The sequence below is a fragment of the Hippocampus zosterae genome, chromosome 17, assembly GCF_025434085.1.
Source record: "Hippocampus zosterae strain Florida chromosome 17, ASM2543408v3, whole genome shotgun sequence".
Lineage (NCBI taxonomy): Eukaryota > Metazoa > Chordata > Actinopteri > Syngnathiformes > Syngnathidae > Hippocampus > Hippocampus zosterae.
The window spans coordinates 3,245,117-3,271,924 of NC_067467.1; the positions used below are offsets into that span (position 1 = coordinate 3,245,117).

At 45.4% G+C, this 26,808-nt stretch overlaps 1 protein-coding gene and 1 long non-coding RNA gene across 2 annotated transcripts in view; one reads left to right on the forward strand and one right to left on the reverse strand.

Annotated features, from left to right (window-relative positions):
- Positions 1-21,978, reverse strand: part of LOC127589915 (protein shisa-8-like) — a 41,027-nt gene extending 19,049 nt beyond the window's left edge. The window contains 3 exon segments of the mRNA XM_052049252.1: positions 5,671-5,743; positions 5,745-5,787; positions 21,351-21,978. Coding sequence (XP_051905212.1) covers positions 5,671-5,743; positions 5,745-5,787; positions 21,351-21,913 — 679 coding nt within the window. The 5' untranslated portion in view covers positions 21,914-21,978.
- A 210-nt stretch (positions 21,979-22,188) lies between these two features.
- LOC127589942 (uncharacterized) lies at positions 22,189-22,951 on the forward strand. The gene is made up of 2 exons (XR_007959522.1): positions 22,189-22,265; positions 22,331-22,951. It is a non-coding gene; the product is annotated as an uncharacterized LOC127589942 (long non-coding RNA).
- The last annotated feature ends 3,857 nt before the right edge of the window (positions 22,952-26,808 follow it).

The window sequence follows — 26,808 nt, forward strand, 5'->3', positions numbered from 1 at the left end:
AATGTCACGTTGCAGGTTCACTTCCACATTTTTCTTGTCTGTACTGACAAAACCCAGACATAGAATTTGTTTTTAATGACACGTCAACATTGCCATTGATCGTTCGATCTCAACTTGGAAACTACCGGTAGATGAAAAAAAAAAATCCTCCTATGTGTAATTATATCTCTTGAATGGAAAATGGTGACAGAAATGTCAGCGTGCCTTTGTTTGTGTCTCACAGTTTTCGCATGAGTTTTTAAAACTTGATCAGACAAAAGCTTAGCACTTTGTCATAAAAACAGAACACAAGAGAAACATTTTTGAGGGGCCGGGGGACGGGGGGGGGGGGGGGGGGGTCGTATGAAGTTTGCGTAACCTGTGAAGAAGACCAGAGCCAAGACTCAAACTTGAACATCGGAACTGTAATCCCAACATGTGACTGTGCTGCTCTAAATGCTTTCAAAACGCCCACCTTGATGCAGAACAGGTACAGTGAGCCTTGCGCCTGCACTAAAATCAGGTTAGGTCAGCATTTCCTCAAGCCCCATCTCTGAAAATAGAGTCCATTGTCTTTTGACTTTACCGCTGTACACCATGAAGTCATCGCTTGGAGGTGCTGTCCCTATAAATTATCAAAGTTGCCTTTGAAGTGCCTTTTTTTCACGCAGCAAGTCATCAGATCTATTCAGTGGAGCTCTGCGATCATTTCTGGCCCACCTTAGTGTTCGGTCAGAGTGAGGATCAGACAGCTCGGTCTCCGCCAGACAATCAACGAAAGAAGAGAGGAGGGAGAAGCGACGGGGACAGAGAGATATAGCAGAAAAGGAACGTAGCAAATGCCTGCGAGGGAGAAACTGAGGCCGAGGTGAAGTGACAAAGGCCTGTTAATGAGAGGGAGTCGAGAGGGCGAAATGAAACATGAAAGAGGAGGAAAATGGAGTCAGTGATGCAGTAGAGGATTGCAATGCTGATTTACACCTTATTTAACCACCCATCAGCATGTTTTTTTATATCCCTATTGGATTATGTGGTGCATAGCGCCAATTTATTATTATTTTTTATGCGAAACTATGCTCAGTTTCCTATCGCTGCAGATCTGATGTGGACAATAGTCATGAGGAATTGGAAAGAGGAATTCTCTTGTTAGAGTTCAGCAGTGTGCTTGGGATGACTGCTTTGAATCACTTGCTTTGGATTGAGGTTGAGGACTCTGACCGGGGCACTCCAGAAAGGCGTATTTCTTCTTCTTTCTGATGTTGATTTATTTGCGTGTACTTCTGTCGTTGTTGTCTTACTGTGTTATTCGACATTTGTTTAGCGTTAATTGGCAGATAGATGGTGACATGGTTTCCATGACAGCAATAGGTCCAGGCCCTGAGGAAGCAAAGCAGCCACAAATGTCCACGGTGGCAGTGAAGTTTTTGATGTTGGATTTCTTCTTCTTTTTTTTTTTTGATACATAGCATTGTGTGTTCCTTCCAAACAAATCAACTTTGGTTTCATCTGTCCACATCATCTTCTCCTTGGCTGTAACGCCATTTGCAAATTTCATACCTATCGAAATACACTACGTTACGGCAGAGCTTGTCAGACTGCAAGACACCGCACGACTATCTGTGTCCTATGTGTTGTGTTATTTTTGTTATTTTGACTTCAAAATGGTGCTCTGAGAGTGGCTGCCAACTTGTAACTTTGCTGCTGTGAATTGGTAATTTCTCCATTGCAAGACGAATAAAGGTTTTCTCATCCCATCTCATCTCATCTCTCATCTCATCTCTCATCTCATCTCTCATCTCATCTCTCATCTCATCTCATATCTCATCTCTCATCTCATCTCATCTCATCTCATCTCATCTCATCTCATCTCATCTCATCTCATCTCATCTCATCTCATCTCATCTCATCTCATCTCATCTCATCTCATCTCATCTCATCTCATCTCATCTCATCTCATCTCATCTCATCTCATCTCATCTCATCTCATCTCATCTCATCTCATCTCATCTCATCTCATCTCATCTCATCTCATCTCATCTCATCTCATCTCATCTCATCTCATCTCATCTCATCTCATCTCATCTCATCTCATCTCATCTCATCTCATCTCATCTCATCTCATCTCATCTCATCTCATCTCATCTCATCTCATCTCATCTCATCTCATCTCATCTCATCTCATCTCATCTCATCTCATCTCATCTCATCTCATCTCATCTCATCTCATCTCATCTCATCTCATCTCGAACTTTGTCCATCGGTGTTATAGCTGTGGCTCTGCATTGCAAACTGTTTATCCTCAACCCATGCAAACGATCCACGGGGCTGTGCGGCGCGTTGCTTAAAAACATACAGTATGCCAACTCATCAAAGTTCCAGATTTCTACATTTCCGTGTGCCATTAACATTTAAGCACCCTAAAGCTGTCTGCAGCGGCCCGAAGGCGCATCGGTGATGGCTTCCAGTTGTTTATAGTCACATAAACGGTAGTAGCGCCCTCTCGTTCTCTCTTTCTAAATAAAAGTCGTATAAGAAGCCATCGAGACAAATTGCCGAGCCCGTGTCGGCTCACGCACGGTCGTCTGCTTTTTACGCTCGATCGAAGGTCACGCTCACACACGTATGTGTCGAAATAATTCCGAATATATATTCATGCTCGGTTCGGCTGTCATCCCTCTGTGTCTCAAGCTGTCTCTGCGGCGGGGTGTCATTGACAAGCTCACAGAGGATATAATTGGCACTGGCCCCATGTGGCACTCTGATGACACTCCATGGTATTCAAGGGCGCACGGATGTAAACACACGCTCACGCCTTACCACACAACAACCCCCTACGTCTTTTCACTTAACGGCCGCTCTGCGGGATCCCATGATACTCATTTTCTTATCACGCTGATTGCTAGCTCAGTCTTCTTTGCTAGCTTCATTCTCTGCTTTTGCCCGCGTTCCGTCTTCCATCTTCAACCTAACTTGTCGCTTGCAAATATCACTGCGGCGGTGTTCAAATATGCAAATATAAAAATAAGACCAGATGAATTTCATTTTCATTTTGCACGGGTATCTTTTAATAGTGACTTGCGTCATTCATTTTGTCATAATTTAGAGGCCTTCGTTCCATTTTACGGTGCATGCGACGCTTGCACGGATCTGCGTTTCCTCAGATGGTGGTGCTTTTGCTGTTGCATCGGTTAAGTTTAAAGAGCCGTCCGATTTGGAGTTCATCCAAACTTTCCTGAACTATACGCCCAAAGCTCCGTTTGAACAGTCATCCTGCTTTGCTCCTCCCCCTTTTTGCCTCCCGTTGCCTCTCTTTCCGCCTTTTACATAATCATACTCTGGCCTCCTCTCTCTTCCATTTACTCCCAGCCGCTCTTTGCCCCCCCACAAGCGTTGTTCCCCATCCGCCAAAGGAAGTGCGGTGCACTCGCGCGCCGCTTTCTGTCATGTGTCCAGGTGACGCGAGCTAAGGTGCCGTTTGTTTGTGAGTTTACATGCAACCATCTGCAAATGGACTGCCAGTACGGGGGCGTGCAGAATTGCGAGAGCAGGTTCGTGTGTGTGTGTGTGTGTGTGTGTGTGTGGAGAGCAGGGTGGCTGTCCTGAGGGCAGCTCTCCCCACTAGAAGAGAGCGTGGCAGCAGCTGACCAGCTGTCCCCCTCGCAGCTAGCAGCATGTCGGCTCTTCTCTCTTGCTCTCCCTTTGCTTGTTTCTCTTCACCTCGCCCGCTTGAGCCTTTCTTGAAAACGGCTTTTTTGCTCGCTTCATCATCTCTGTCCTGTTTCACCAACTGTAACATCACCTGACCTATTTCTTTCCGTGATCCCCCCCCCCCCCCCCCCCCAACATTCCTCAAATTTGACATCCTGCAGGTTTCATCCCTTCCCTTCATCTCTTAAGCAAAATATCTCAGGCTCAAAATGAGCTCAGGAGGGGGGGGGGGGGGGTGAAGTAGATGCATAGAGGATTTGACTCCAGTTTTAAAACCTTGAGGGGGGGGGGGGGGAACCATGTTCTGCTTGTGTTCATCAGATACTTCCCATGACTTGTGGCTCCTCTACCTGTTAAGGCCAATTACTTAAATCATCCGACGTGGTAGCTCAAAAGCTGCCAAATTCCGTCGACGAATGATGTCATGCGCTCAAAGTATTGGAAGCAACAAAGACGCAGCGGAAGAAGTAAAAAGCTGCAGTAATACGCTCCCTTGGTCACACTCTTATCGCTCGGGATTACATTTGATTGCCGTTACTCTTTTTTCCGCACCTTAAGACCACGCCCACATCTGACCGCTAATACATCATCTTACGTCGAGCGCATGCGTGTTTCGGGAGCACCTTCATCTCGGTTTATTTCAATTCCTCCGACATAATAAAGGACTATTTGGGTCCAAGTCTCTCTCTCTCTCAGTCGCACCCGCCATCTCTTTGGCCCGGAGGATTTAAATGAGTTTAATTAAGAGGTAATTGTGCGTAGACAGCTGACACAGCATGATCTCAAAGACTTCATCCCTCCTGCCTCTCTCTGTCATCTCTGTGTACTTTGACTCCTGTTGCCAACAAGCCTGCATTCTTATAGTGGTAAAATATGAGCAGCTAACACCCCCCCCCCCCCCCCCCCGTCCAAAAAAAAAAGCTGTGCGCATAACGCTGAAGTAACCTACTTTTGAAGTTAGTGAGGAGCACAGAAGGAATGCTTCAAATTTGTGAGTGGAAAGAGTTTCATAAATCCTAAAATAATAAACACATGAACGAGAGCGCAGGAGCGCACGGTGGAATGTTTGCGGTGGTATAATTACCCGCGTACGTCTTCTAGGGCCGTTGAATAAACAAAACAAATCAATATGCAGGCTATTGCAAAATGCAAAGTGCTAAACATTATTGTTATTATTTTTTTTTGCAGATAATGATGTTATGGAAGTGAAGAACTCCAGCAAATTGGTGCGAGAAGGCAAGGGGGGGAGTAAAGACGGTAGAATTCGATAGCCCGGGAAGAAAGAAAAGCGGCGCAAGATAGAAGAGTGCTAATAAGCACAGCATGGGGTGAAAATGAGGCCAAAATGTGTTTATAGCTGTGGTGGGAAGATGAAAGTTAGTCTGTTTGTTTTTTTTTTCCCCCTTTTGTCTCCATGCACGAGTGAACATCGCATGTGGTGTTTGCAATGATGTGAAGCAGGATCATAAAATAGAGATGAATCAACGTATACAGGATACATATGAATCATTTTCTACGTTGATGTTTGATGACGTAACCATCTTTTGGTCGCACGATTTGGCTTCTTGGCACATACCAGACACACACCAATGAATCCATGACATAAATGCCGGCCAACAAATAGTTCATATTCGCAGATGTGACGCGGCGGGGATCTTTTTGTCCTTTAACTAAACACGCCATTGCAAAGGACTCCTTGGGAAATCAGCTTTTTTTTTTTTTTTTTTTTGTCCGTGTGAATGTTTGTGCTGTCAAACGGTCGAAAGAAAGAGGAAAAACAGATGGGTCACTCCAGCATTCACATCGTGGGTCGGGATCTGGAACGAGGCTAATGACGTCTTGTTTACATATAACCTGTCTAGTGTGTGTGTGTGTGTGTGGTTACTCCCCCCGCCCCATTGTCACCAAACTAATGGCAACAAAAACAAAAATGGCCAACTCCGCCTTGTCAGTTTGAGGGTGAGCTGTAGTGTGAAGACTGACCGTTGTTGGAGCGTAACGCCCTGGCCGAGATGCCGTTGGTCCCTATAGGGTGGTGTATCCCGGTTCCATCCGCAACTCCCCGCCTCGCCTGGCTGCTTCAGCAGCTCTGTCAAAGTCCTGAGGAGAAGAACGAGAGCATGACATCGAGCAAAGAGGAGAACCAGACCAAAAAAAAAAAAAAAGGGGGCAAGAATTGTCAATGCTAGAAAAATCTTAGCACGGAGAACTTTGGCCTAAATGGTAAGGCTTATCATACACCACCCCCCTCTACCTCCCGCCCCTCAAACAGCCTTTATATAAGCTGTCCAATGTTGCTCTCCGTAAATCTACAGACTCGAACAGAAATCTCTTTTGAGTTATCATCAAGAAAAGGTATCTTTGGATGTTTTCCAATGTCGAACAATGAGCCCCCCCCAACCCCCCCCCCTTGCCGCCTTTGGCTGCCGGATGCCTTTGAACAAGTTGAGATGCGGATGTCTCAAAACTAAATCAATTCAAGGAAAAAAAAAAAAATCTCACACCTGCACCAGCAGATAAAAAGCTCTTTTGAAACCGACTCATCTCTCTCTCTTAATAAACGTACACGTTTCATTTTGCGGTGTCCTCCGTCCCGAGTGACATTTAATGAATAAGCAGAAGTGAATTGGCCTTTGTGCTTGCTTATGTGAAGCGTGTGTCCCTCGAGTTGCGCCAACCAATTCCTGTGGGCAACATTGTTTGAACCTTCAATGCATCTTTTTTTTTACCCTTTCATGCACCAATAACGACAACCCGTAACCTGATAACAAAATGGATAAGCTGTCCTTTGTGGTATCCGCCGTCCCTGAACGGGTTCATCTCCTTCATTGGTGACTACAACTGGAATTTATAAAGGAAATGTTGCACAAATGTCGCCTGCTTTCCCCAAAATAACAAATCTCCAGCAAAATATTGCCGGATGAACAACACGCACACCTGCGGGGTGTGATTCCCGTAAACAATGCCAGTGAGTGACACCCCTTCCCGCCCCCCCCCCCCACAAGGACAGATAGAAGAGTGCAGCCATGAAGAACGTTATGTAGCCGCGCTTGGGCCGGCATCTCGCTTGCATTGGCTAATCGCTTGCCGATTCTCTTTCATCTCTTTAATTTCTGTCCACTTCCACTGCCGTTATCGGTCTCCCCCCGCCCCCAGCTGTAATTTTCCATGCAAATAGAGGGAGCTCTGAGCCACTTTCTCTCACCCTCCCCTTCCTCTCCCCGTGTTTTCATCCCCTTCCGGATGCTTAAAAGCGCTTGTTGTTCTCTATCTATGTCCCAGGAAAGATCTTCTCTTTCCTCGTCTAATCTTATCTGCCGAGTGTTCCACTTTGGGCATCAATCAGCCCCCCCCCACCCCTTCCTTTCTGTTGTTGTTCTTGTTGCTTGTATGCTTCATTTTCATGGCTGGTGTATCACTCCCATACCTGTCTGCCTTTTTACGTGCATTCCGAACCTGGCCCAGAAGTGTCTGGACTATCACTCAGCTTTTGGGAAACTTTTTTTTTTTAAGTCTCATTCTTTTTGTCTCTTTGCTAAGTTTTACCTGAATTCCTCTAGGCTATTTCTGTCCTTTTGAAATAATACAAAATGATTAATTGCAAAAGTCTTGGACCAGTATGAGTCATTGAAGTCATTTTGACTCAGAGTTAAAAACAACAACAAAAAGATAAATAAATAGAACGAGTTGGATACATAGTAAAAATGTAAAATAATTAATTGCTCAAATTGTGAGACGAAAACCATATGTTACTGTTAGTCCATTAAAAATTTTTTTTACAGCTCTGCTCAAAGCCTTTTGTTCCTTTTAATAATTTATTTCATATATTATTCATTGCGTGCAACAAGCTGCTACTCAAATATTATTTCCTATTTATTATAAAATCATGCATCTAAGTCTTTTCATCAGTATCAGTTAAAAAAAAGTGTTATGTCTGAGAGAAGTTCCGTTTTTAACTGCGACTGCGATACCGGTTAGTGATTGAGGCCGTTTGGTGACATTTTGCAGTCTGATCTGATGGAGCTGAAGGTTGGCGGCGACGCTTTTGAGGGGATTGCGTGCAAAGGACAATGAATCTAATCTCCCTTTTAATTAAAATAATGAGATGTTCAGCCGACCAATTTTGTGCACTGGAATGAAGTGGATGTGTGGCGTCCGATTTAGATCACGGATACCCAGAAATAGATCCAGACCAAAGGTTAACGAGATGTCGTGAGTGGCTACTCTTGTCTTTAAGGCCTGTAGATGATTTCAAGTTTAACATTAGGGAAAAGAAGTGAGACCTTTTGGTCTGTCATATAAAATGTATATTATTTACTCTCGTACAGTTATCATGTATAACAGTGTTATGCCAGTGTAATAAGTTACCAGTGCCAAACTGGAATTTTTGTGTGTGATTGGTTTTTCAGTATGTTTCGATTGGTTTCCATGAAACTGGTGGTGCGATTTATTTCTTTATTTTTTGTCTATATCTGCCCTGTGATTGGCTGCTGACCAGTCCAGGAAGTACCATGCAAACTCATTCCCCCCCACAATAAAGACAAGCTGTACAGAAAACTGGATCGTGACAAATATTTTTTCCGCCCATAAATTTCCAGTAATCGTGTTCTAGTCGACTAAAGAATGACAGGAGCGCTTTCGATTGAAGTTGAATTGGACCTCACATTGTTAGAGCACCAAACAAACAACAATTCCATCTTTACCACCACAGCTCCCAGAGGCAGTGTAGTGACCCAACTAAACACTTAACTAGCTTGTTGTTATGCCGTGACCAAAAACGTGCATGATTAATTCATTCACCCACATTGACCTCTGGCTTTTGAGAGTGGAGGCGAGAAGGCGCCCGCACTTGAGTTTGCAAATCGCATATTGGGGAGGGCGAAGGAGTCAACCACTGTGAAAACAAACAGCTGCCGCGGCGCAAATTTTCACATGATCACAAGATTGTGGTGGCTCCATGCTTGTTCTGTAGCTAAATAGCACCCCCCGCCCCCCTTTGAATTGTCATTGAATACGACATACACTATTGTATAGACACGCGAATGCACACACGGTGCAGTTCCTGGCGGGGGGGGGGGGGGGGGGGGGGGTAATATAACACAGCATTCTGAAGCTGAATCACGCCGCACTGTCAGAGCAGGTTAGTGTGGAGTAAACACCACCCACAGATCATTCCAAACACCGAGGCAGATACGCGGTCCAGTGGACTCTCTAAAAGTCCGAGGGAGTCACGGAAACGATCCATTCCTGCGCATACATTTTTAAAAGTTGAATTTCAACACTCGAAATAATCATCCAGCCATTTTGATTTGGTTGACCAACTGTTCAGGGTGCCGGATAATCTGGAGCCCAATCAAGCTGATAAGACTGCGCCCTGGACTGGTCACCGGTCAGCCTCGGGGATATTACCTGTGTTTGTTTGTTTCAGTGACTGTTTTCTAGATTGAGCAAAGTTGCTTGGAAAATGTGTCATGCAACGACTGGGGTGATTATATACATTTCTGCACACAGAGTTGTGCTATGGCTGCCAGATAGTGCTCCTCCCTTATAGGCTTGGTACAGAGCCTGGATCTGTCTCCCACCCTGCTCTATTCCTATTAGAGCTGACAGCTGCCAAATAATGTCCCTTGGCATGGCTGAGCGGGCGCCACGCCAGGGCCTGTTTGTGCTCATGCACTGTCTCTGAGCCACTTACATGAAACACTAGAAGAGATTCCCAAACAGGGGCCGCCTTTGGGAATCAAGCATTGACCTAAAATTCAACACGCACTTTCACCCGGTAATATAGTTTGAACACACATCACTGAAAGTGAACGTGCAATGCTAAATTTCCCCTTGCACTTTTAAACTTTTTGTTGTTGTTGTTGTTTTTGGTCCTGGGTGTGTAAAAATAAGTTCACCACTGGAAGTAAAACGTCAATGCAGTGTGACTCGTGATGTGTACTCTTCTTCTGTCCTAACGTCCTTCTCTTGAGGAGGATGTCCCCCAAAATATTGCAATGTGATGCAAAGAGTGTTTGTAAAAAGCAAAATGGGCAATCAATCGGCCAGCTGAGAATCTTTTTGAGGGGTTTCCTGAAAATCGGCCTCAAATTTAGAATTGTACACAACTCATTGTATTTTGGTTTGTATATGTAGTAAGTTATATAATATTTGAAGTAAGTGCATATTAATATTCTCTCATCGGAACAATCAAGAGAGTGAGCATTATCTCCGGAAAGGAAGTAGTCAGCTCTTGTATTGACATTTCAGAACACTGTTTTATGCTCTTGTGTCCCGCCAGTGATTTGCGGGGAGTATGTTTTTGGGTTCCCCCAAATCAGTAGCGCAGAGCTGACTTATTTTTTTTCTTCATGGGTGCATCTTGTTGTGACAAAAAAGAAGCTAACATGCTGCGGGCCCCGTGAACCAGTTGCTGGCAGGCTTACAGCGCTGAGGAGGCGGTGTTTGGTAAAGATGATGTCACAGAAAATACCATATGTCACATTCTGACTCACTGCCCCCACTCATTTTTTTTTTTTTTTTAAGGGTTTGGTTCTATTTTAGGAACAACAAAAAGCACTCCCAAAGATTCATTTTGCTCAAGGGCTTTGTTCTCAAACATGCAGCGGTGTGACGCACGCACAGCCCACGCATGAATTTGCCTACACGTAGGCATTATTCATTATTTTTGACATTATTCATGATAATCAATATTACTGTGATGATGGTGTGATTCACCGTCATCCACCATGATGTGGTCTTATATTGATCTGTTCTTATCGGCTCTGCATTACTGTCTCCACGCTTAAATAACTCACCCATAAGCCCATCTACATACTGTCGGAGGGCAAATGTCATGACACAACGACCGCATACAGTGTACGATTTGTCTCCAATTAGCGTTTCCTCTGTCGCAAAGCCCCTGCAGCCGAGGTAAACCCATAAAAGTAAATGTAAATCCGTCACCAAATGTCGTACGGTGGCACAGATTGTCGTTCTCACTGTCAACCTGCTTTATGCACCCATGTCATCTTTGCAACATTTGGAAAATGTGTCAGGATGAAGTATTGATTGTAAAATTCTAATTAGGGGTCGATAAAGTATTTTTTTTTATAAATAGTGGTTGTGAGTACCGAGTGTTTATTTTGCCTCATCACTTTGAACAGAAAGCTGTTACGCAACACTTTTTTTTCCAAAGTAACCAGAAAATATAGACGATATATCAATGCTTGCTCGAGTTGTAGAATTTTAAAATGGTCCTTGCATCCTTGCGTTTCTCAACCCTCGTACACGGGCTGCACATGTCATGTAAAATGTGTCAAAGTCGAGGGCGACGGAGATGAATTGGTAGCCCCGCATCACTCTGGCAGCGGTGCACTGTGGGGGACGCTGCTTTGTGAACTGCGGTTTAGTGACCTTGAATGACACACTCAGGCACGGAATGGCCGTGACCCGCGTGATTCACCCAAGGCGCACTTTTTAAAATGAAGGTGAGACACGGGCTCGTCGAAAGAGCGAAAAAGGATGCACGTCAGATCGGACCGTGACTATTCTGCTGATTTCGGATATGGCAGTCACCCAGACTGCTTCTATTTGCGGTTGAGAGGATGCAGCTGGTTAGCAGGCAACGTGAACTACAAATGAACTGAGACGCGGCTTAGCTCGTATTCCCTGAATGTTTGATTTCTGCTTTTAAAACGACGCATGTCACTTTTCGGTTGTTGTCATAAGCCTGTCCGGCAAATACAGAGTATTGCTCACGCCGTTGCCGCAGTGCCATGTGGTGAAACTGAGAGCAACCTTACAAAGCGGAGCAGTCAAAATAACTCAGCGGCCAACGTGCGTTTAACTCATCGCGCACGTTCACACGTGCACACATATTGCCATCGCGTTGTGTTTGCCTCAAACTTCTGCAACGGCGTGAGAGACGTAACCACAAATTGAAGTTTGTCCCAGGCTACACACACACACACACACACACACACATTCACATGTAGTGCCAGGAGTGTCAAGCCCAGTGTAATATAGTAATGGATCAACAGGCCTTGCCAAAGTCTCGAAAATAAATGAACACATCACTCACTCATGCCCCCCCCCCCCCCCCCCCGCCCTACCCCGCATAGACAGTAAATCTTGTCTGCGACCCCTCACATGACGAAGCGAATAGTCGTAATCTATCAAGCGGTCCATTCGAGTGCACCCACCTGCATTCCCGAGTTCCTTCAATCTGTTCTCGGGGACTCGGATTCTCACCTTCTATCACGTTTGAGCGACGATGAGCTGCGCTTCCAGCCATGCTTTATTTCAGGGAGTTATCTTGTGAGTTCGTTGAAATAAAGAGTGGGCTTTTTGAAATAATAAACAGTGAAACATTTTTACACACTGTCCCTTTTAGACACAGGTGGCAAACTCAAGGCCCAGGGGCCAGATGTGGCCCGCCACATCATTTGATGTGGCCCGCGAAAGCAAATGAAAAATGTCAAATTCCACGACCAAAATTTGTAATTCGTCAAAACAATAGTTGCGTGAACCTTTATTGTTGACTTTATTTATATGGTTTCAGTCATAACGGCCCTCCACTAAAATGTGGCCCACAGCAAAAATGAGTTTGACACTCCTGCTTTAAGACGTCACTTGTGAATTGAACTGAACTTTGTGAAAACTCCTCGTTAAATTTTTGTGACAAAGACGAAGCCTCAGTTTAAAATTTCCTTCGGAAATGTGTTTAATATTCAACCGTTCTCGCCAGGCACATATCAGAGCAACTGCTAATCGTGGGGAGTGGCGGTGCTAAATTAATGGAGTGAAAGGGGGAAGAAAAAAAAGTACCCGCTGAGTTCTCGTCTTTGATTAAATGCCAATTTTAACCAATCTTGTTTTTTTTTCTCCCCGTCAGTTAATCTCAATTGCTTGAAACAGATTTCTCTGCTTCTTGCTTCTTTCCCGCTCAATCTTTAATTGCTCTGATCTTGCAATTCCTCATTTTCTCACGCCGACTTTGTGCCTCTCTCCTTCTCTCTCCCCCCCTATTGTCTCACTTCTTTGTGGCTTGCTTGATCCTCATCTCACTCTCTCTCTCTCTCTTCCCCCCCCCCCTCTTTTTGTGTCGCTACCGCTCTCTCTCTCTCTTCCCCCGTTACGTGTGCTGTTTAGCTTTGCTTAGCTTCACCTGTCAGCTCGGATCAGAGCTGTGGAGCAGCAACATGACAAACTGCCCTCTGATTCACTTGCAGGCAACAGACACACACACACACGCACACACACACACACACACACACACACACACACACACACACACACACACTTGTAGCATCTTCAGCCCTTCCTGGCTTTGGTTCCCTGGTTTGTTACAGAGCGTGGATGCATTTATCCTGATCTACAGTGTGGCTCACAAAAATGTGTTGACAAATAGTTAAGCCGAAATAGCCACTTACTGTAGATCTCTGTTTTCACCCAGCGCTCAACAATTTCAAGACTTTGTTTTTTTCCCCCCTAAAAGTTGCATTTTCTAGGACGCCGGTGGTGTTGATGGGCACAATTTAGCCGAGGCACGTCACATGCAGACAAACAAGCATTCTGTCATTTGAATTTAATATGCTCGACCGTATGCTACTTCCAAGAGCAGGCCGATGGTGATTTTGACAAACCATGCAGGTCGGCAGGACTCGAGTCCCAAGACATGAATAATAAACGGCCACTGATAATATGAAAGTCCCAGCCGGACATGTTTTACTGCTTCCAAAGAGTGTCAATTTCCAGGGCAAAGAAAAATGTAGTTTCCCCTCACAGGTAGAAGCGGGCCTGAGCCAAGCTTTGAGCCCAGGAACTTTGGAAGGCGATGTAAATGCGCCAATCACCGCTGACCTTACAGAGCAGCAGCATAACCCGGTTCCTTTACAAAATCATCAAATTCAATCGTTTTAAAATTTGGCAAAACACGGCATGTTGATAATTGACCACTCCCACAGCGGCGCAACACTCGCGGATCCCCCCCGGCTTGCACTCTTTTAAGCTGGTCTCCAAAACAAAGCATGTGTGCCATTGCACAGCTTCTCTCTTCACTTCCATTTCACTTCCACGCTCCATTGTGGCAAAGTTTGTGCATCTTATTTGCAAAATGACAACACCCACTTGACCGAAATGATTCAATGCTCTTTAACCATCTTTCAAAACGCGTTTGCTTCCTACTATGCTGCTGACATCCAGATCTCACTTGAAAAATGAGACCGACACGCATCAAAACAACGGAATAGGATCTTCGTAATGTTCCTATAGCTGCCCGTGAGATGGAAAACCCCCATAAATCCACTTAATAGCCGCAGCTCGGCTGGTTGGAAGCCCATCACGTAAAGGGGACACGGGGAGCTGCGGGTAAATAGTGAAAGACAGATGGCGGCACAAAGAGATTTAGAGGCAAAGTGAACAGTAAACAACGGCTCATGATACATCGAGCGCTGATATGAATGTGTGGAAAAATGCCGTGACACATACTGTCGGAGTGAAGATGTAACTTCCGTACACGTACGGGTAGGTGCACGTATGAAATTAAACCGTGCATATATTGAGTGCCTCTGTTGACAATAACTGCAATCGTCAAACATACGGATCGGAGTTGAGCGGCGATTTAAATTCACAAGCGGCAATAGTACGTCTGCTTGATTTCTCCCGCTTTCTGTCAAGTGAAAATGACATCACAGTTTTTGCCAAACTTTGTGCTAACGTACGACATGTTCAAAATTGTCACCTGACTGTCCATTTGTCAAATCTTAACTACTTTTCTGTCTCTAAACGTTGTTTGGAGGTTCAGAAGGTGGCGTTCAAAGGCTGTGTTGGACCCCCCCGTGCCCCCACTCGCCTCCTAAATAAAAGCTCTTAACATCTGTTAGAACATCCACTGCCTTTGAGCCGCAGTGTGTGTTCAGCATATAAAGAAGGCTCCATCCTTCTTAAGATTTATCACGCTCATTTGTGCAAAGAGAAGGCGGGAGGATGTGGCTCGAATAGAAATGCAAAAGGAATCACACAAACAGGTGAAGGGACAACAAGAGAGTTCAGACCTCCGTCAAGGTTGAACAAAATGCGTGGTGCCCTTTTGTGTCGGCCGCATCTTGATTGGTAGAATGAAAGATTTCAGGAGGCTAAGGGAGGAGAAAAGTTGGACTTGTGGTTAGGGGCCACAAATAATCATAAAGAGAGAGGCAACATTCACTCCCAAAGACGTTTTTAAACGTCTTTTCAGACTTGGTCCAGAATTGGCTGGTCCTGAATGACTTTTAATAATGATCAACACAAATGTTATTATGAGGTAGGAGTTACTGGCACAAACCACCACCGTGTATGTGTACGGAATTTAGAATCAAACCCAACTTTGGTAAGACACAATACCCCATTTTCTGCGGTGGCGCATATTGTTCTTATTCCCTTGTCTTTGACGGCGCACGTCTGTGAGCTTATTTGACTTCTGCAGTTTCTCAATGCCAGCGGTCTGGCTTATTTCCTCCCATCTATCTTTTCAGCAGCCGAGTCAGATGCACAAGCCTGGATTTATTGGTGATGGCGGGAATAAACGGGCAGGTTCTAAAGTTGTTTTTGGAGGCAAAATGGACTCATTCGGTGTGTCTCTTTCTACCTTTTTTTTAAGATGAACGATGAATTGAATAATGATGGGATTAATGAATGAAAACCTTGCAATTCACATATGACATGTTTGGGTACAGAGCAGTGGAAGCAGATGTCAGATTGAAGAATGAGGGGGTGAGAATGTGGGGGTGGGGGGCAAGGTGATGGATTGCAAAAGAGATACGTGGCGAGAGGGGGGCGGTGGATGGATAAGCAAAGTCGAATTTCAACCATCATGGCTGACTTGAAATGAGGAATCTCACTTGTCCTGTCCTTTTCTATTGTCATTGTGTTATTTGACGGGAGCCCACAGGGAGGAAGCGACGGTTCCCGCTCTCTTTCAAGGCCGAGGCATGGGAATGTCTTTACCGTTCTTCATATCAAATTGGCCTTTTTCTTTCTCTTTCTTCTTTTTTTTTGTTTCTTTTTGCCAGTTTGAGACATGACATTGACGTGATATTGACGTCGTTAGAACGCAAAGAAAGACATTTATAGTTTCCTCTTGGTACAAAGGCAGCCGCGCAGGTGCAAAAAAGTCTTTTGGGCCACTGGGAAAAAAACTGTCATATGGAAAAGATATCGTGTGCATGCTGCAAAAGTGCTCCATGCAGCATTTTTAAATTTATTTACTATTTACTAATTTTTTTGGAGGGGCAGTGCTGTATTTCTCATTGGTCTTGTGCTACGCTAACATTGATAAATACCGCAGCTCCTCTTACCCACACTTGCCAGCATATTTGGAGTTGACGGCAAACATGCTGCCACCGCCGCTGTCGTCCCCAAAAACTAAGTAGGGAGAAGAAAATGGGACAAAGTGGCAGAGAGAGTGCAGGAATGATCAAAAAGACAACAATGGTGGAATGAGAACAATGGATGGCTACTCAGCACGGGAAGCAGGATGAAAGTAGAGAGCGAAAGAGAAAGATGTGAATTTCCCCGTGATTGTGATTCTCTTTTCTTTCCACTCTGCTACGACACAACAATTGGCGCCGGCGAAGAAGTTATTTTCAAATTTATAGCGGAAAGCAAAAGGTACAAGGATGCAGATAAAGAGGAAAATGAAGGCCGGGATGAGGGAAAGGAGAAAGATTAATTGTTTCATTTCGTTTAGTTTGTGGAAGTGGGAAGGCAGACGAAAAGAGATTTTCTTTCTTTTTGGGGGGGGGGAAGGGGGGGCTAGCCAAGAAAAGGAAAAAAGTATTCAAATGTATGAAACACTCTCTAATTAGGCGAGGATTGGAGCCAGTTTAATGTGTTTGGAAAAAGCCTCGTTTCAATAAATTGGTATGTGTGGACATATGGTACATATGATTATCGACAAATTTGAAACAAAATTATCAGCGGTACACAATATGTTTCATTTTTCTGTTCTAAAAAAATCCATCCATCCGTGATCTGGACCGCTTCCTGGTGTAGTTCTGTACTGCCAATATGTCCGAATGAAATTGATGCATGCTAGTTAAAAAGAGGGCGGCCCGGTAGTCCAGTGGTTAGCACGTGGGCTTCACAGTGCAGAGGTACCGGGTTCGATTCCAGCTCCGGCCTCCCTGTGTGGAGTTTGCATGTTCTCCCCGGGCCTGCGTGGGTTTTCTCCGGGTGCTCCGGTTTCCTCCCGCATTCCAAAAATATGCGTGGCAGGCTGATTGGACACTCTAAATTGTCCCTAGTTGTGAGCGTGGATGGTTGTTCGTCTTTGTGTGCCCTGTGATTGGCTGGCAACCGATTCAGGGTGTACCCCGCCTAGTGCCCGAAGACAGCTGGGATAGGCTCCAGCACCCCCCGCGACCCTAGTGAGGATCAAGCGGCTCGGAAGATGAATGAGTGAATGAATGAATAGTTAAAAATAAGAAAAGTCTTGGAAGATATTTGCGGACTAACTTTAAAAGGATATTGCGTCATAGGATCACAAAATATCATGAAAATCCTAAAGAGTGAGTGAGAACAATTTCAGAGGAGCTTTGTCAGGGAAAAGCTTAGCTACGTGAAGACGCATATCTCCCAATGTTTTTTTTTGTTCTCTCTGCGATGTTCCTTCGAGTATATTCCAGCAGTCCGCTTCCCACTTATCAGGCTACTCTGAAATGTAACTTTGGCTTTCCAGTTCGATAGCTGGATGCATAGATAGACGAGAAGCTATATGGCACAGGGGACGGTCCTAATGCTCGCCGCTGTGCACGCTCCAGCAAGCAGCTCCCCCGCGTAAGCCGTTGATTTTCTGTCACTGCGACTCGTAGCCAGTGTCACTCTTCTCGGGTGCAAGACCATTATCGGGATCGTTGGAGTGCAAATGGAACCCACGTGGGACACCTGAAGTTGACCCCAACGCGTATCGTACATACAAGTCGACCCGACATTCACGCTCAACAGAACGACCCCACACATCAGGTTCAGGAAGGCCGCGTTGACTCACAAACAGTCTGAAATGTCATGCGGTGTTTTGCGAATCTTGGGAGCCGGTTGCCGTCGCGGTAGATGTCATAGCCGTCGTCCATAAAAGCAATACACTTGTAATTTAGCATCTATTTTTCACATTGTGCATAAGTAACCTGACCGCATGCATCATATGAATACTGCACTATCCTTTTCCCGGTGCTGTCTGAGCATCGGGCCATCTGTGAAACACGCATGGCTTATGATTGCAAACATGCAACGCTTTCCACATGAAGCCTTTTAGCGGAAGGCGGCGAGCGCGAAATGAACAAGCAAAGTCGGAGGAGTCAGATTTTGACTGTGCTACTGAAAACGTGAGGAAGAGGAGGAAAGAGTCAGATAAAGGGAAGATGAGAGAGAAAGAGAGAAAGAGAGTCTCCAAATGTGAGTGAAAATAAAAAAAAATGAGATATATTTTTTCAGTTGATTAACTACAGTACATTAATAAAGTTTTTGTTGAATGTACCCAGTTTTATATCATCGAGTGGTAGCATGAAATAAAATCATCTGCGCACATTTTTTTTAAAGGACTGCTTGAAAAAGTAGAAACTACACCTTTTTTTTTTTTTATCTCTGACTGACTTCATAAGTGATTCCTGAAAACATTCCTGTTTGTCCCTCGTGCGGATGTGTTTGGAAGATACTGAGGAAGTAAGAGGGCTAAAAGAACTTCACAAGTTGGAAATAATCATTGTTTTCATCCTCTCGCAATCCCCTGCAGGAGGATGAAGAGATTATTATCAAATCTCGGGTGGAAATCTATTTTCTCAGCTGTTGCGCCATCAAAGAATGTTTTCGACTTGCGCATAATGGGAAATTAATAGAACAAGAGTTTTTTTTTTTTTTTGTAGAATAACACCGACTTGTTTTTGATCCGTTCATTATTTTATCATTTATTTTTCATTGTAATTCTCACTGTTTCACGGCCTTTTTACATATTTCTCATCCAAACCCGTTGTTGTGCGTTGAAAGCCGAGTGGAGCGCTGATAACTTTGACCCCCCCCCCCCCCTCCACCCCACCCCAAAAAAAAGCACACGCGCCGAGACCCGAGCTACGGCCGCAACCGTTTGAGAAAAGCGGAGCTTTGCAGTAAACACCTGTCATGGGCGATGATGAAAAGTGCCACTGCGGCTGAACAATAAAGGAAATAGAAAGCGGCGAGGATGAAATGCAATACAGTAAAGCAATAGATTGGCCCATGGAAATGGTCATTTGGCTCCCCTGTGACGAATTCAATTCGTTGTGCCCTTGAACGCAAAAGCTCTTCTGGGGAATAACTTATGATGAGGTGGGTAATGCTATTAAAAGCAAAGAGGGCCGCGCATTACACTGCTGGCTGTGTTTTTGGATGCTAGACGATGTAAATACCAATAGATTCAACCGCAAAGTCGTTCAACAAACATACAAAAAAAAAGAGAATAACGGGATATCTGTTTGGTCATAGTGATATAAAAAAAAAAATCAAATCATACAATTCCCACGTGAACATCACTGCTTCTGCTATAGCTTGTTGACATTAATTCATCCGTTAATTCTTTAAGATATGATAAAGAGTTGTGTTGATGATGGGGCGAACCCAAGGAAAGGCGCGATTTCAACATCATTACGCAAACATTCAATTGCTGAAACTGATAAAAGATTTTTTTTTGCCAAACTTCAACTTAATTTCAAATTGACCAGGGGCCTCGTGCACAAAACCTTCTTTTTTTGGGGTGTGGCGGGGTCAAGTGGTTGGTGCAATTTTACTCTTGCTGAGTTTACCCAACTTTCGAACTGGCACGGCCACGACGTCTCTGAAGACCGATGATAATCCAGATTTTTTTTAAAGTACACTGTATCCACTTAAAATGGATCTGTATCCAGATATTTTGTGTGTGTGTGTGTGTGTGTGTGTGTGTGTGTGTGTGTGTGCCACCACCTGACCAAAGAAAATGTAGTAAATTCAACAGACCATTTATTTTCATGTATTTAAACAAGTATGTTAGGAGTTGTTGATTAGTTTGAAAAAAAATTGGTGTATGTTGGGGTTGGGGTTGGGGGGGGCGACGACACGGGGGTACTGAGAGGCGTACGTGTGTGTGGGTGCGCGTTTGCGTTGTGCTCTCCCGCACTTTGTTTTCATCTCTACATCAGTGCGCCACTGACTGTGTTGTGATTGCCTGACCCAGGATTTCAGCGCATTAGCACCTTAACAGCTTTGTGGCGAAATTTATCTTGTCTGCTGCACCGACATGGTATACTCTCTCACACACACACTCACAGCTGGCGGAAAGTACCAGACAATCACAGGTCGAGGGTGAATTTGAAAATGTGATTGGCATGCCGAGATGAGCTCATCTTTTCCGAATAGAATCGCAATTCGGTATTGGGCCACGAAACAGCTGATGTCAAGCCCAATGTGTTGGACGAGATCTTGAACTCGGAACTTTCCTTCTGCTTGAGTGGGTTTCTTTCGGGGCCTCTATCCAAAAGTATGGTTGTACAGTAAGGGAGGTAAACTGAAGACTCTAAGAAGGCATTTATGCGAGGTCTTTTAACAGAGTCAATATTATTTGTCTCCCCCCCCCACCCCCAACCCACAACTTAAAACAGGTGTACAAATGCCCCAAGGATAAAGAATTACATCACGCTTAACATCCACTTCAAAGAGCTGCCAGCTTACATCACGTTATGGGTGTCACAATTTACAAAGACGGGATTAACGAGTGCTGGTGTCCAGTAGTCCTCACTGTCCATTAGACCACCACACCATCGTTTTACTCCTCTGCCGAGTAGGCTGAGCGATGTCGTCATGACGACATTTTAAAGGAGCCCCCCCCCCCCCCCCACACCTCCATGGTGCAATTCTTTACAGCCAATAGGCTGGCTGGTCACACCCAACACACTGACACACACTTTGTGTCTCTCCCTTGTCCTCACTGTTCTGTGCACTAGAATTAACCGTTGGCTCCTCTCCAGTCACATCCGGTCAATATTCCAGCCCTCCAAAAACCACCCGCTCTCTTCGGATCGTTCACTGGAGGCCAAACATTGTCAGAGTCACAGTTGTGTCACAGCAATCAATCCCCAGCGTCAATGTGAAACGGCTGCAGCACCAGTCCGCAAGCAAAACACCACGACGTGAAATCACATACACGTTTTGTCAAATTCCCGCCAAAGTAAAAGAACGTACATAAAAAAACGTACATATGCACCGACAGATGGAGGAAGGCGCTTTCATGGTGGACTTTCAGATTTTTAGATCATTTTCGCATGAAAGTCGCATTTGATGTTCATAAATGTGCAAATTGAATCTAAACTCTTATTTTATTTTTTTAACCAAATGGAGTTGATATTCCTTAAAATTAACTAGAACCTCGGCAGTTAAATACCATATTGTAAAAAAACAACAACAACAATATTGCTTAGTAACAGCATGCCAGAAAGAAACAATACTTTTGCTGGAGTGTAGTGACGACTTGTTGAGTGTGTTTTGGGAGCGTGTTTTTTGGCTTGTTTGCGTTCTGTAAAGCAAATGTCATTTTAATCGCTTTAATCGCTTTAATCGTTTAATCGCTTAATCGCGATGACGCTTTGATTAAGGTGTACACGAGAACAAGAGCATCAATGGTCGTTTTTTTCAAGTCCTACCTGGAATTGGTCATATCCGTTTGTCCGCCTCGACTCTTCTCCAGACCCAACTTGGTGAAAATTCCGACGAGCACCATGATGGCCACCACGCCGCAGATAATATACACGATCATGTGGGTTCGGTCGCGATCCGGCTCCTGGTGGACCTCTGTGACGGGCGCCGCCGGTCGCCCGGTGTTTGCCCAGACGGGCGTGTCGTAGTTTGAACAGGAAGTCTGATCCAAACTGTGGATTTTGAACTGGCAGCAGAAGCGGTAGAAGCAGGAACCACAACAAAAGCTGTAGATCCCCGCGTTACAATTGAACGGTGGGTCCCACTGGCCCATGACGTCATAGTAGCCCCAGCAACGATTGGCGCCGCCTGGAGTTTTGTCCTCCGTTTCCGCGGTCGGCGTCGCCAGGGCGGCCTCCGGTAACACCGAGGGTTCCGTTGTGAAGTTACTCGGAGGAGCCTGGGCTGAAACCTGACCCGAAGGCCGATGGGGAAGTCCACCCGGAGACGTCAAAGCGAGAAGAATGGCCGCTGAGAAGCTGACCAGCATCGGTTGCATGTAGGCAGACATCTTCGGTCCTTTGGTCTTGATGCCTCAGTGTTGATGGGTGACTGATTGGCTCAACATTCAAGAACCTGGGGTGGGGTGGGGGGGGGGAAGACGAGTGTTAAATAGTCATACAGTCACCATGTTGAATCAAAAGTATTCATTCAAGCTAAACTTTATAATTTTTTTTACTTATTGGCTCATTTTTATGCTTTCATGTCAGTAAACGAATCCTAAATTAAAAATCGGCTGCTCAGTTAATAAAAGTTTGATGACGGTGCCAGTTTACTCACAAGTGCCATTCTAAGACTCACAAACAATCCACCGTTCCCATTTTGGAGCCTTTCTCAATCCTCAGCCATGCTCGTATTCCTGAGTGGGTAACACATCCGATGAGTGGCGCCAAATCACTTTTGACGTCCCGAGGAAAACTCACCGGAGTGTGTTGCTATTCCCGCGGGAGTCGTCTGCCTCCTCGACTTCTCCTCGCTTAACTCGTGTCTTTCATCTTCCCGCTGATGATGTCAATGCACAACGGGTGCACTTTTATTTTCGTGGTGGGCATCTTTTTGCGCTCTTTTCCGTCGTCTTCCTATTCTCCGTCAACGAGCCAACAGGTAAACAACCCCCGCCCCCCCAAAAAAAACTCCTGGGGCGCTCATCCGGCTATCGTGTGTGTGTGTGTGTGTGTGTCTCTCTCTCTCTCTCACACACACACACTGCTTCAATTTCCCCGACTGCTCTTTCTTTGTCAGCGGCTTCCAGTCACCACACGAGGAGTCCAGTGCCGCTATGCACCTGGTCCGCTCTTGCTTGACCCCTCTCCCCCCTCCGCCCGCCCCCGCAAGTCCTGTTATGGACACGATCTGTAATAGAGCCTGGACACCAGCTGGGTTTCATCTATTTAGCTTTGTCCTACTTGAGGAGGGAACGACAGGGGAAGGGGAGGGTGTGGGGGGGGGGGGTCTGTGGGGGGGGGAGAATATGGATGCTGCTGTTGTGATGTTGGCTCTCAACGTCTTAGTGAGGCTGCACAAGAGACGCTATATAAAAAAAAAGAAAGATGGCGGATTTAGTGAAGGAGAATCCCACATCATGGATTTTTGGTTGACTTTTGGCTAAGTTCTCTTAAAAGGAAGAAATTCGTCCCTCCCCTTAATTTGAAATGGCCCATAAAATCTACCTGATCTCTTTCCAAGCCGGACTGTTGGACTTTTGTTGAAGCTCACCAAATATCAGCATGAGGTCAAGGGAGATCTGCTCTCTCTGCATTGTGAGATGCGCACCAGCGCAAGTTTTGGCCAAAATAAAAGCTCCGTCGCTTGTTGTGAAGAACGAAGGTGAAGCGGTGACGCGACAGCCCAAACGGCAGCAGAAGCAAGAGCGGCGGCGGTGGCGGCGTGCCACCCGATCGGCACATCAAAACATGTCCCGTTTTCAAAGGAAGCCCGCCTGGACTGCAGCAGATGCTCTTTTGTTCTTATTTGGGCCGCTTCAGGTGCAAGTTGGTCAAATTTTCCACTCGCATTACGAGCGCCTGAGCAAAAGCTGACCCAAAAGAATCTCAAGCCACCGCCAATATGCAACAGTTTTGAGCTAATTGTTGCATCTGATCTATTGGAATCATACGAGAGGATTGTTGTCAGTTCTCTCCTTATCCAGCAGCCGCTTCTTTGAAAACAGGCATCATTTGATATATATGTAGAGGAATTTTAGATATATATCATATGTATGTGTTTTCACTGTGGGAATGCTCCAAAACAGAAGTGGGAAGAGACGGCAAAGTCCGCAAGCAACAAAATGCTTTCTCTCTTTCTGTCATTCCATCCTTTGCCTTTGCTGACGTCGCTCCCTTTTTTGGTATTCCTTTATTTCCGCGTCGCTCCCATCCCGGCGCTTGCGTCCGTAATCCTCCAACTTGCCGATGCTTCCGTTGCCGTTCTCTTCTGTTCTCTGGCAGGACTGGATGACAATATCTCCAACACTCCTCCCTCTTCCGCTCACTCCTCCCACTCCCAAGCCCTCCCCCCCTCCTCACCCCCACCCCGCCGCCTCACTCTCACACACAGATTTTTTTTTTTGTTGTTCGCAAATGAGCACAAGGTCTTTCTTGCTGACTCTCCTCCTCTGCCCCTCGCGATGCATCACTACCACATTCGTTGTCCCACATATTGTTTTGCTTTCTTAGCTTTTCGAATTCCTTGTCCCCTTTTCCTCTTCTCCTTTCCTTCCCCGTCATCATCTTTTTCTTTTGAAACCATCTCCATGTGCGCACTTCTCTTTGGCTCCTTCCCTACTCCATCATCATCATCTCTTAACCCACTATAAAAACTTTAGTATCTTTCATATCCAATGTGTGTGTGTGTGTGTGTGTGTGTTTGTATGACTATTCTTGTGAGGACCACTGTGATTATAAGACCAACGTAGTGAGGACATTTTTGACAAGTGAGGACATTTAGGCCAGTCCTCACAAGTTTTTCATTCTAAAGGCCTCTAGAGGCTTTATATAGGCATCTCTCAAAGTTTCAGAGAGGTCCTCACAAATACACAAAAAAAGATTTGTGTGTGTGTGTGTGCTTAATGACTGGGCTATAATACCTCTGCGCAGCCTTGGCTCCACATGAGCGTGTGTGGTGCACGTGTGCTGCTGCAGTTTATCGGCAATGATTTAAGGAGCGAGATCACAAGGATGGATGTCGGTGGGGGGGGGTTTCGGGGGGGAGAGGAGTGTGGGAAGAGTGAGATAAACAGCGGAAGAAAAAAAAATTGCCGGGATAGAGGCAGGGTGGGGAGGATGCCAGTGTGCCTGCCGTAGAGAGAGAGAGAGTGAGCGAGAAGGGGGGTTGGGAGAGGGGGGGGGGGTGAGTAAAGAAGTGAGGAATTAGCACCCGGGAGGGAGAGGGGGATTAGAAATATGGGAATAGGAAGTGACAGAGGGAGAGTGGGAAGGATGTGGGGAATGATGTATGGGGAGGGGGCGAGGGCAGGTAGCGAGGGTTGGGGGGGGGGAGTGACATTATTGGCCTATAGAGGCTGAGAGACAAATAGAAAGAGTCAACGTACGATGTATTTCCCCGGACATTCGAGAAGGAAGGAAGACGGCAAAGGATGGGAAGGCGGCTGACATTTAAGTCATATACAGCCCCCCCCCCGCCCCAATTTTCTTCACAGGAGGGTATTGCTACGACCTTGATTTTGAGGAAATATAAGAATAGAATGAATGAATGCTAGCGATGCTCAGCTTGAGTCAAACTGTCACTCTCACATCCATTTATATGAAATGCACGAACAGTATTGTAAAAAGTGACTTTTTTTGTGCCGAAGTCGATTTTTCAGGTATTTTAAAATATTTTTTAAAGACCTTACCAGTGTGCATTCTGTTCTTTCTCCTTTACGATTCTTGTTGACTTGGTGCCGAGACGATGTCGAATCTGCGTTCCCGTTGTATCTTGGCCATCATCACATCCCTGCGACTCTTCCGGAGCAACATCATAATCAAGCTTCACAAAATACGCTCAAGTCTTTGATTCAAGCTTCAAATTTTGATGTGACTTTTGAGGACGTGATCTTTGGTGGAATTCCCCAAATGTACACCCCTTTAGGGCGTTCGACTTTCGAGGTTCTACGGCGTTCATCTTTTTGTCCCTCTCAGACCGATACATTTGTTCTGATTTGCCACATATTCCTATTTGTATATATATTTTTTTGTACTTGCTGGATGTGCTCATATCCCAGCCCTCCCGCCCTAAACTGCCTTCAAATCTTTTGCGATGCGAGTCTGGCGCTAGTCTTATTCTTAGCGCACAAGCACATTACAAACGTGCAGCTTCACACAAATGCAAATGCGAGCTACTCACGATGCCACACAGTGTCATGCGCCTCAAATCACCTAATCCCTTTTTCGCCAAGCAGCCAATTTCGTCTTGACATTAAAGTGCCCTCTGTTAAATTTGAGGCATGTCATTCCGTCAGGATAAAAATTGCTGATCGAGGATTGGCCCACTATCAAATACTCCGTCGTCTGTATAGGACGATGCATATGGGAGTTGTACCACAGGAAATGTTGAGGGTAAAAGGTGCTGAAGGAGAGCAGAATGGAGAGGAAGGATGGATGAGGTGGGTGGTGGTGGGGGGGGGGAGACGGATGGAATATCTTTCTGTATGGCTTTCCCGCTCCCCCCGTCTTTGGTGTATTTTTAAAAGTGCACATAACAGACGAACATTCTAAATGGGTAGATAATGTAATGTAGTTAACGCCATGAAATGACTCAATTGGTTGACCTCCATTGAGCAAAGTTGTAATTTGCTCCCCGCATGACTGCACGGGCAGTCCAGGAACTCTCAACCTCAGCGTAGGCGCTTCCAGGTGCATATCAGTCACACCGCATCAGTAACTCAAATACAGCCCTCGAAGGCAACCTTTCTCATCATCTCGGCCTCCTCTTCAAAGCCCTTCACCTCTTCCTACCTTGATGTCATTCTTTGCCCTGCGCCCCCTATTTCTCAACTCATTTCCCTCATCCGCTCATATAAATGTCTGCTAAATTTGAGCGGATGTCACACCAACCCACGACACGCCCGTCACTCCTACTCTGTTTTCACTCGAGGGAGCCAAGACTTTTTTTCCTTGCTCGGCGTCACCCCCCCACCCCGCCTTTCGCTTGCTTAGTTGCTCATCATTCCTGTGCTCTGTGACTGTCACTCACAGTAGATTAGTTCAGGGTGGAGACGAGCATGGGGAGGAAGGATGGAGTCGGGGGGGACTCAAATAAGGCCACAAGAGGACATTTGGGACAAGGGAAAAGCCTCAATAAAATGTCAATCAAATCCTATAATAGTCTCTGATATCTCCGTAGCGGTCTTCATAAGAGCTAACATTCCAGAAACATGAAAAAAATATCGAAGGCACGCTTGAATAC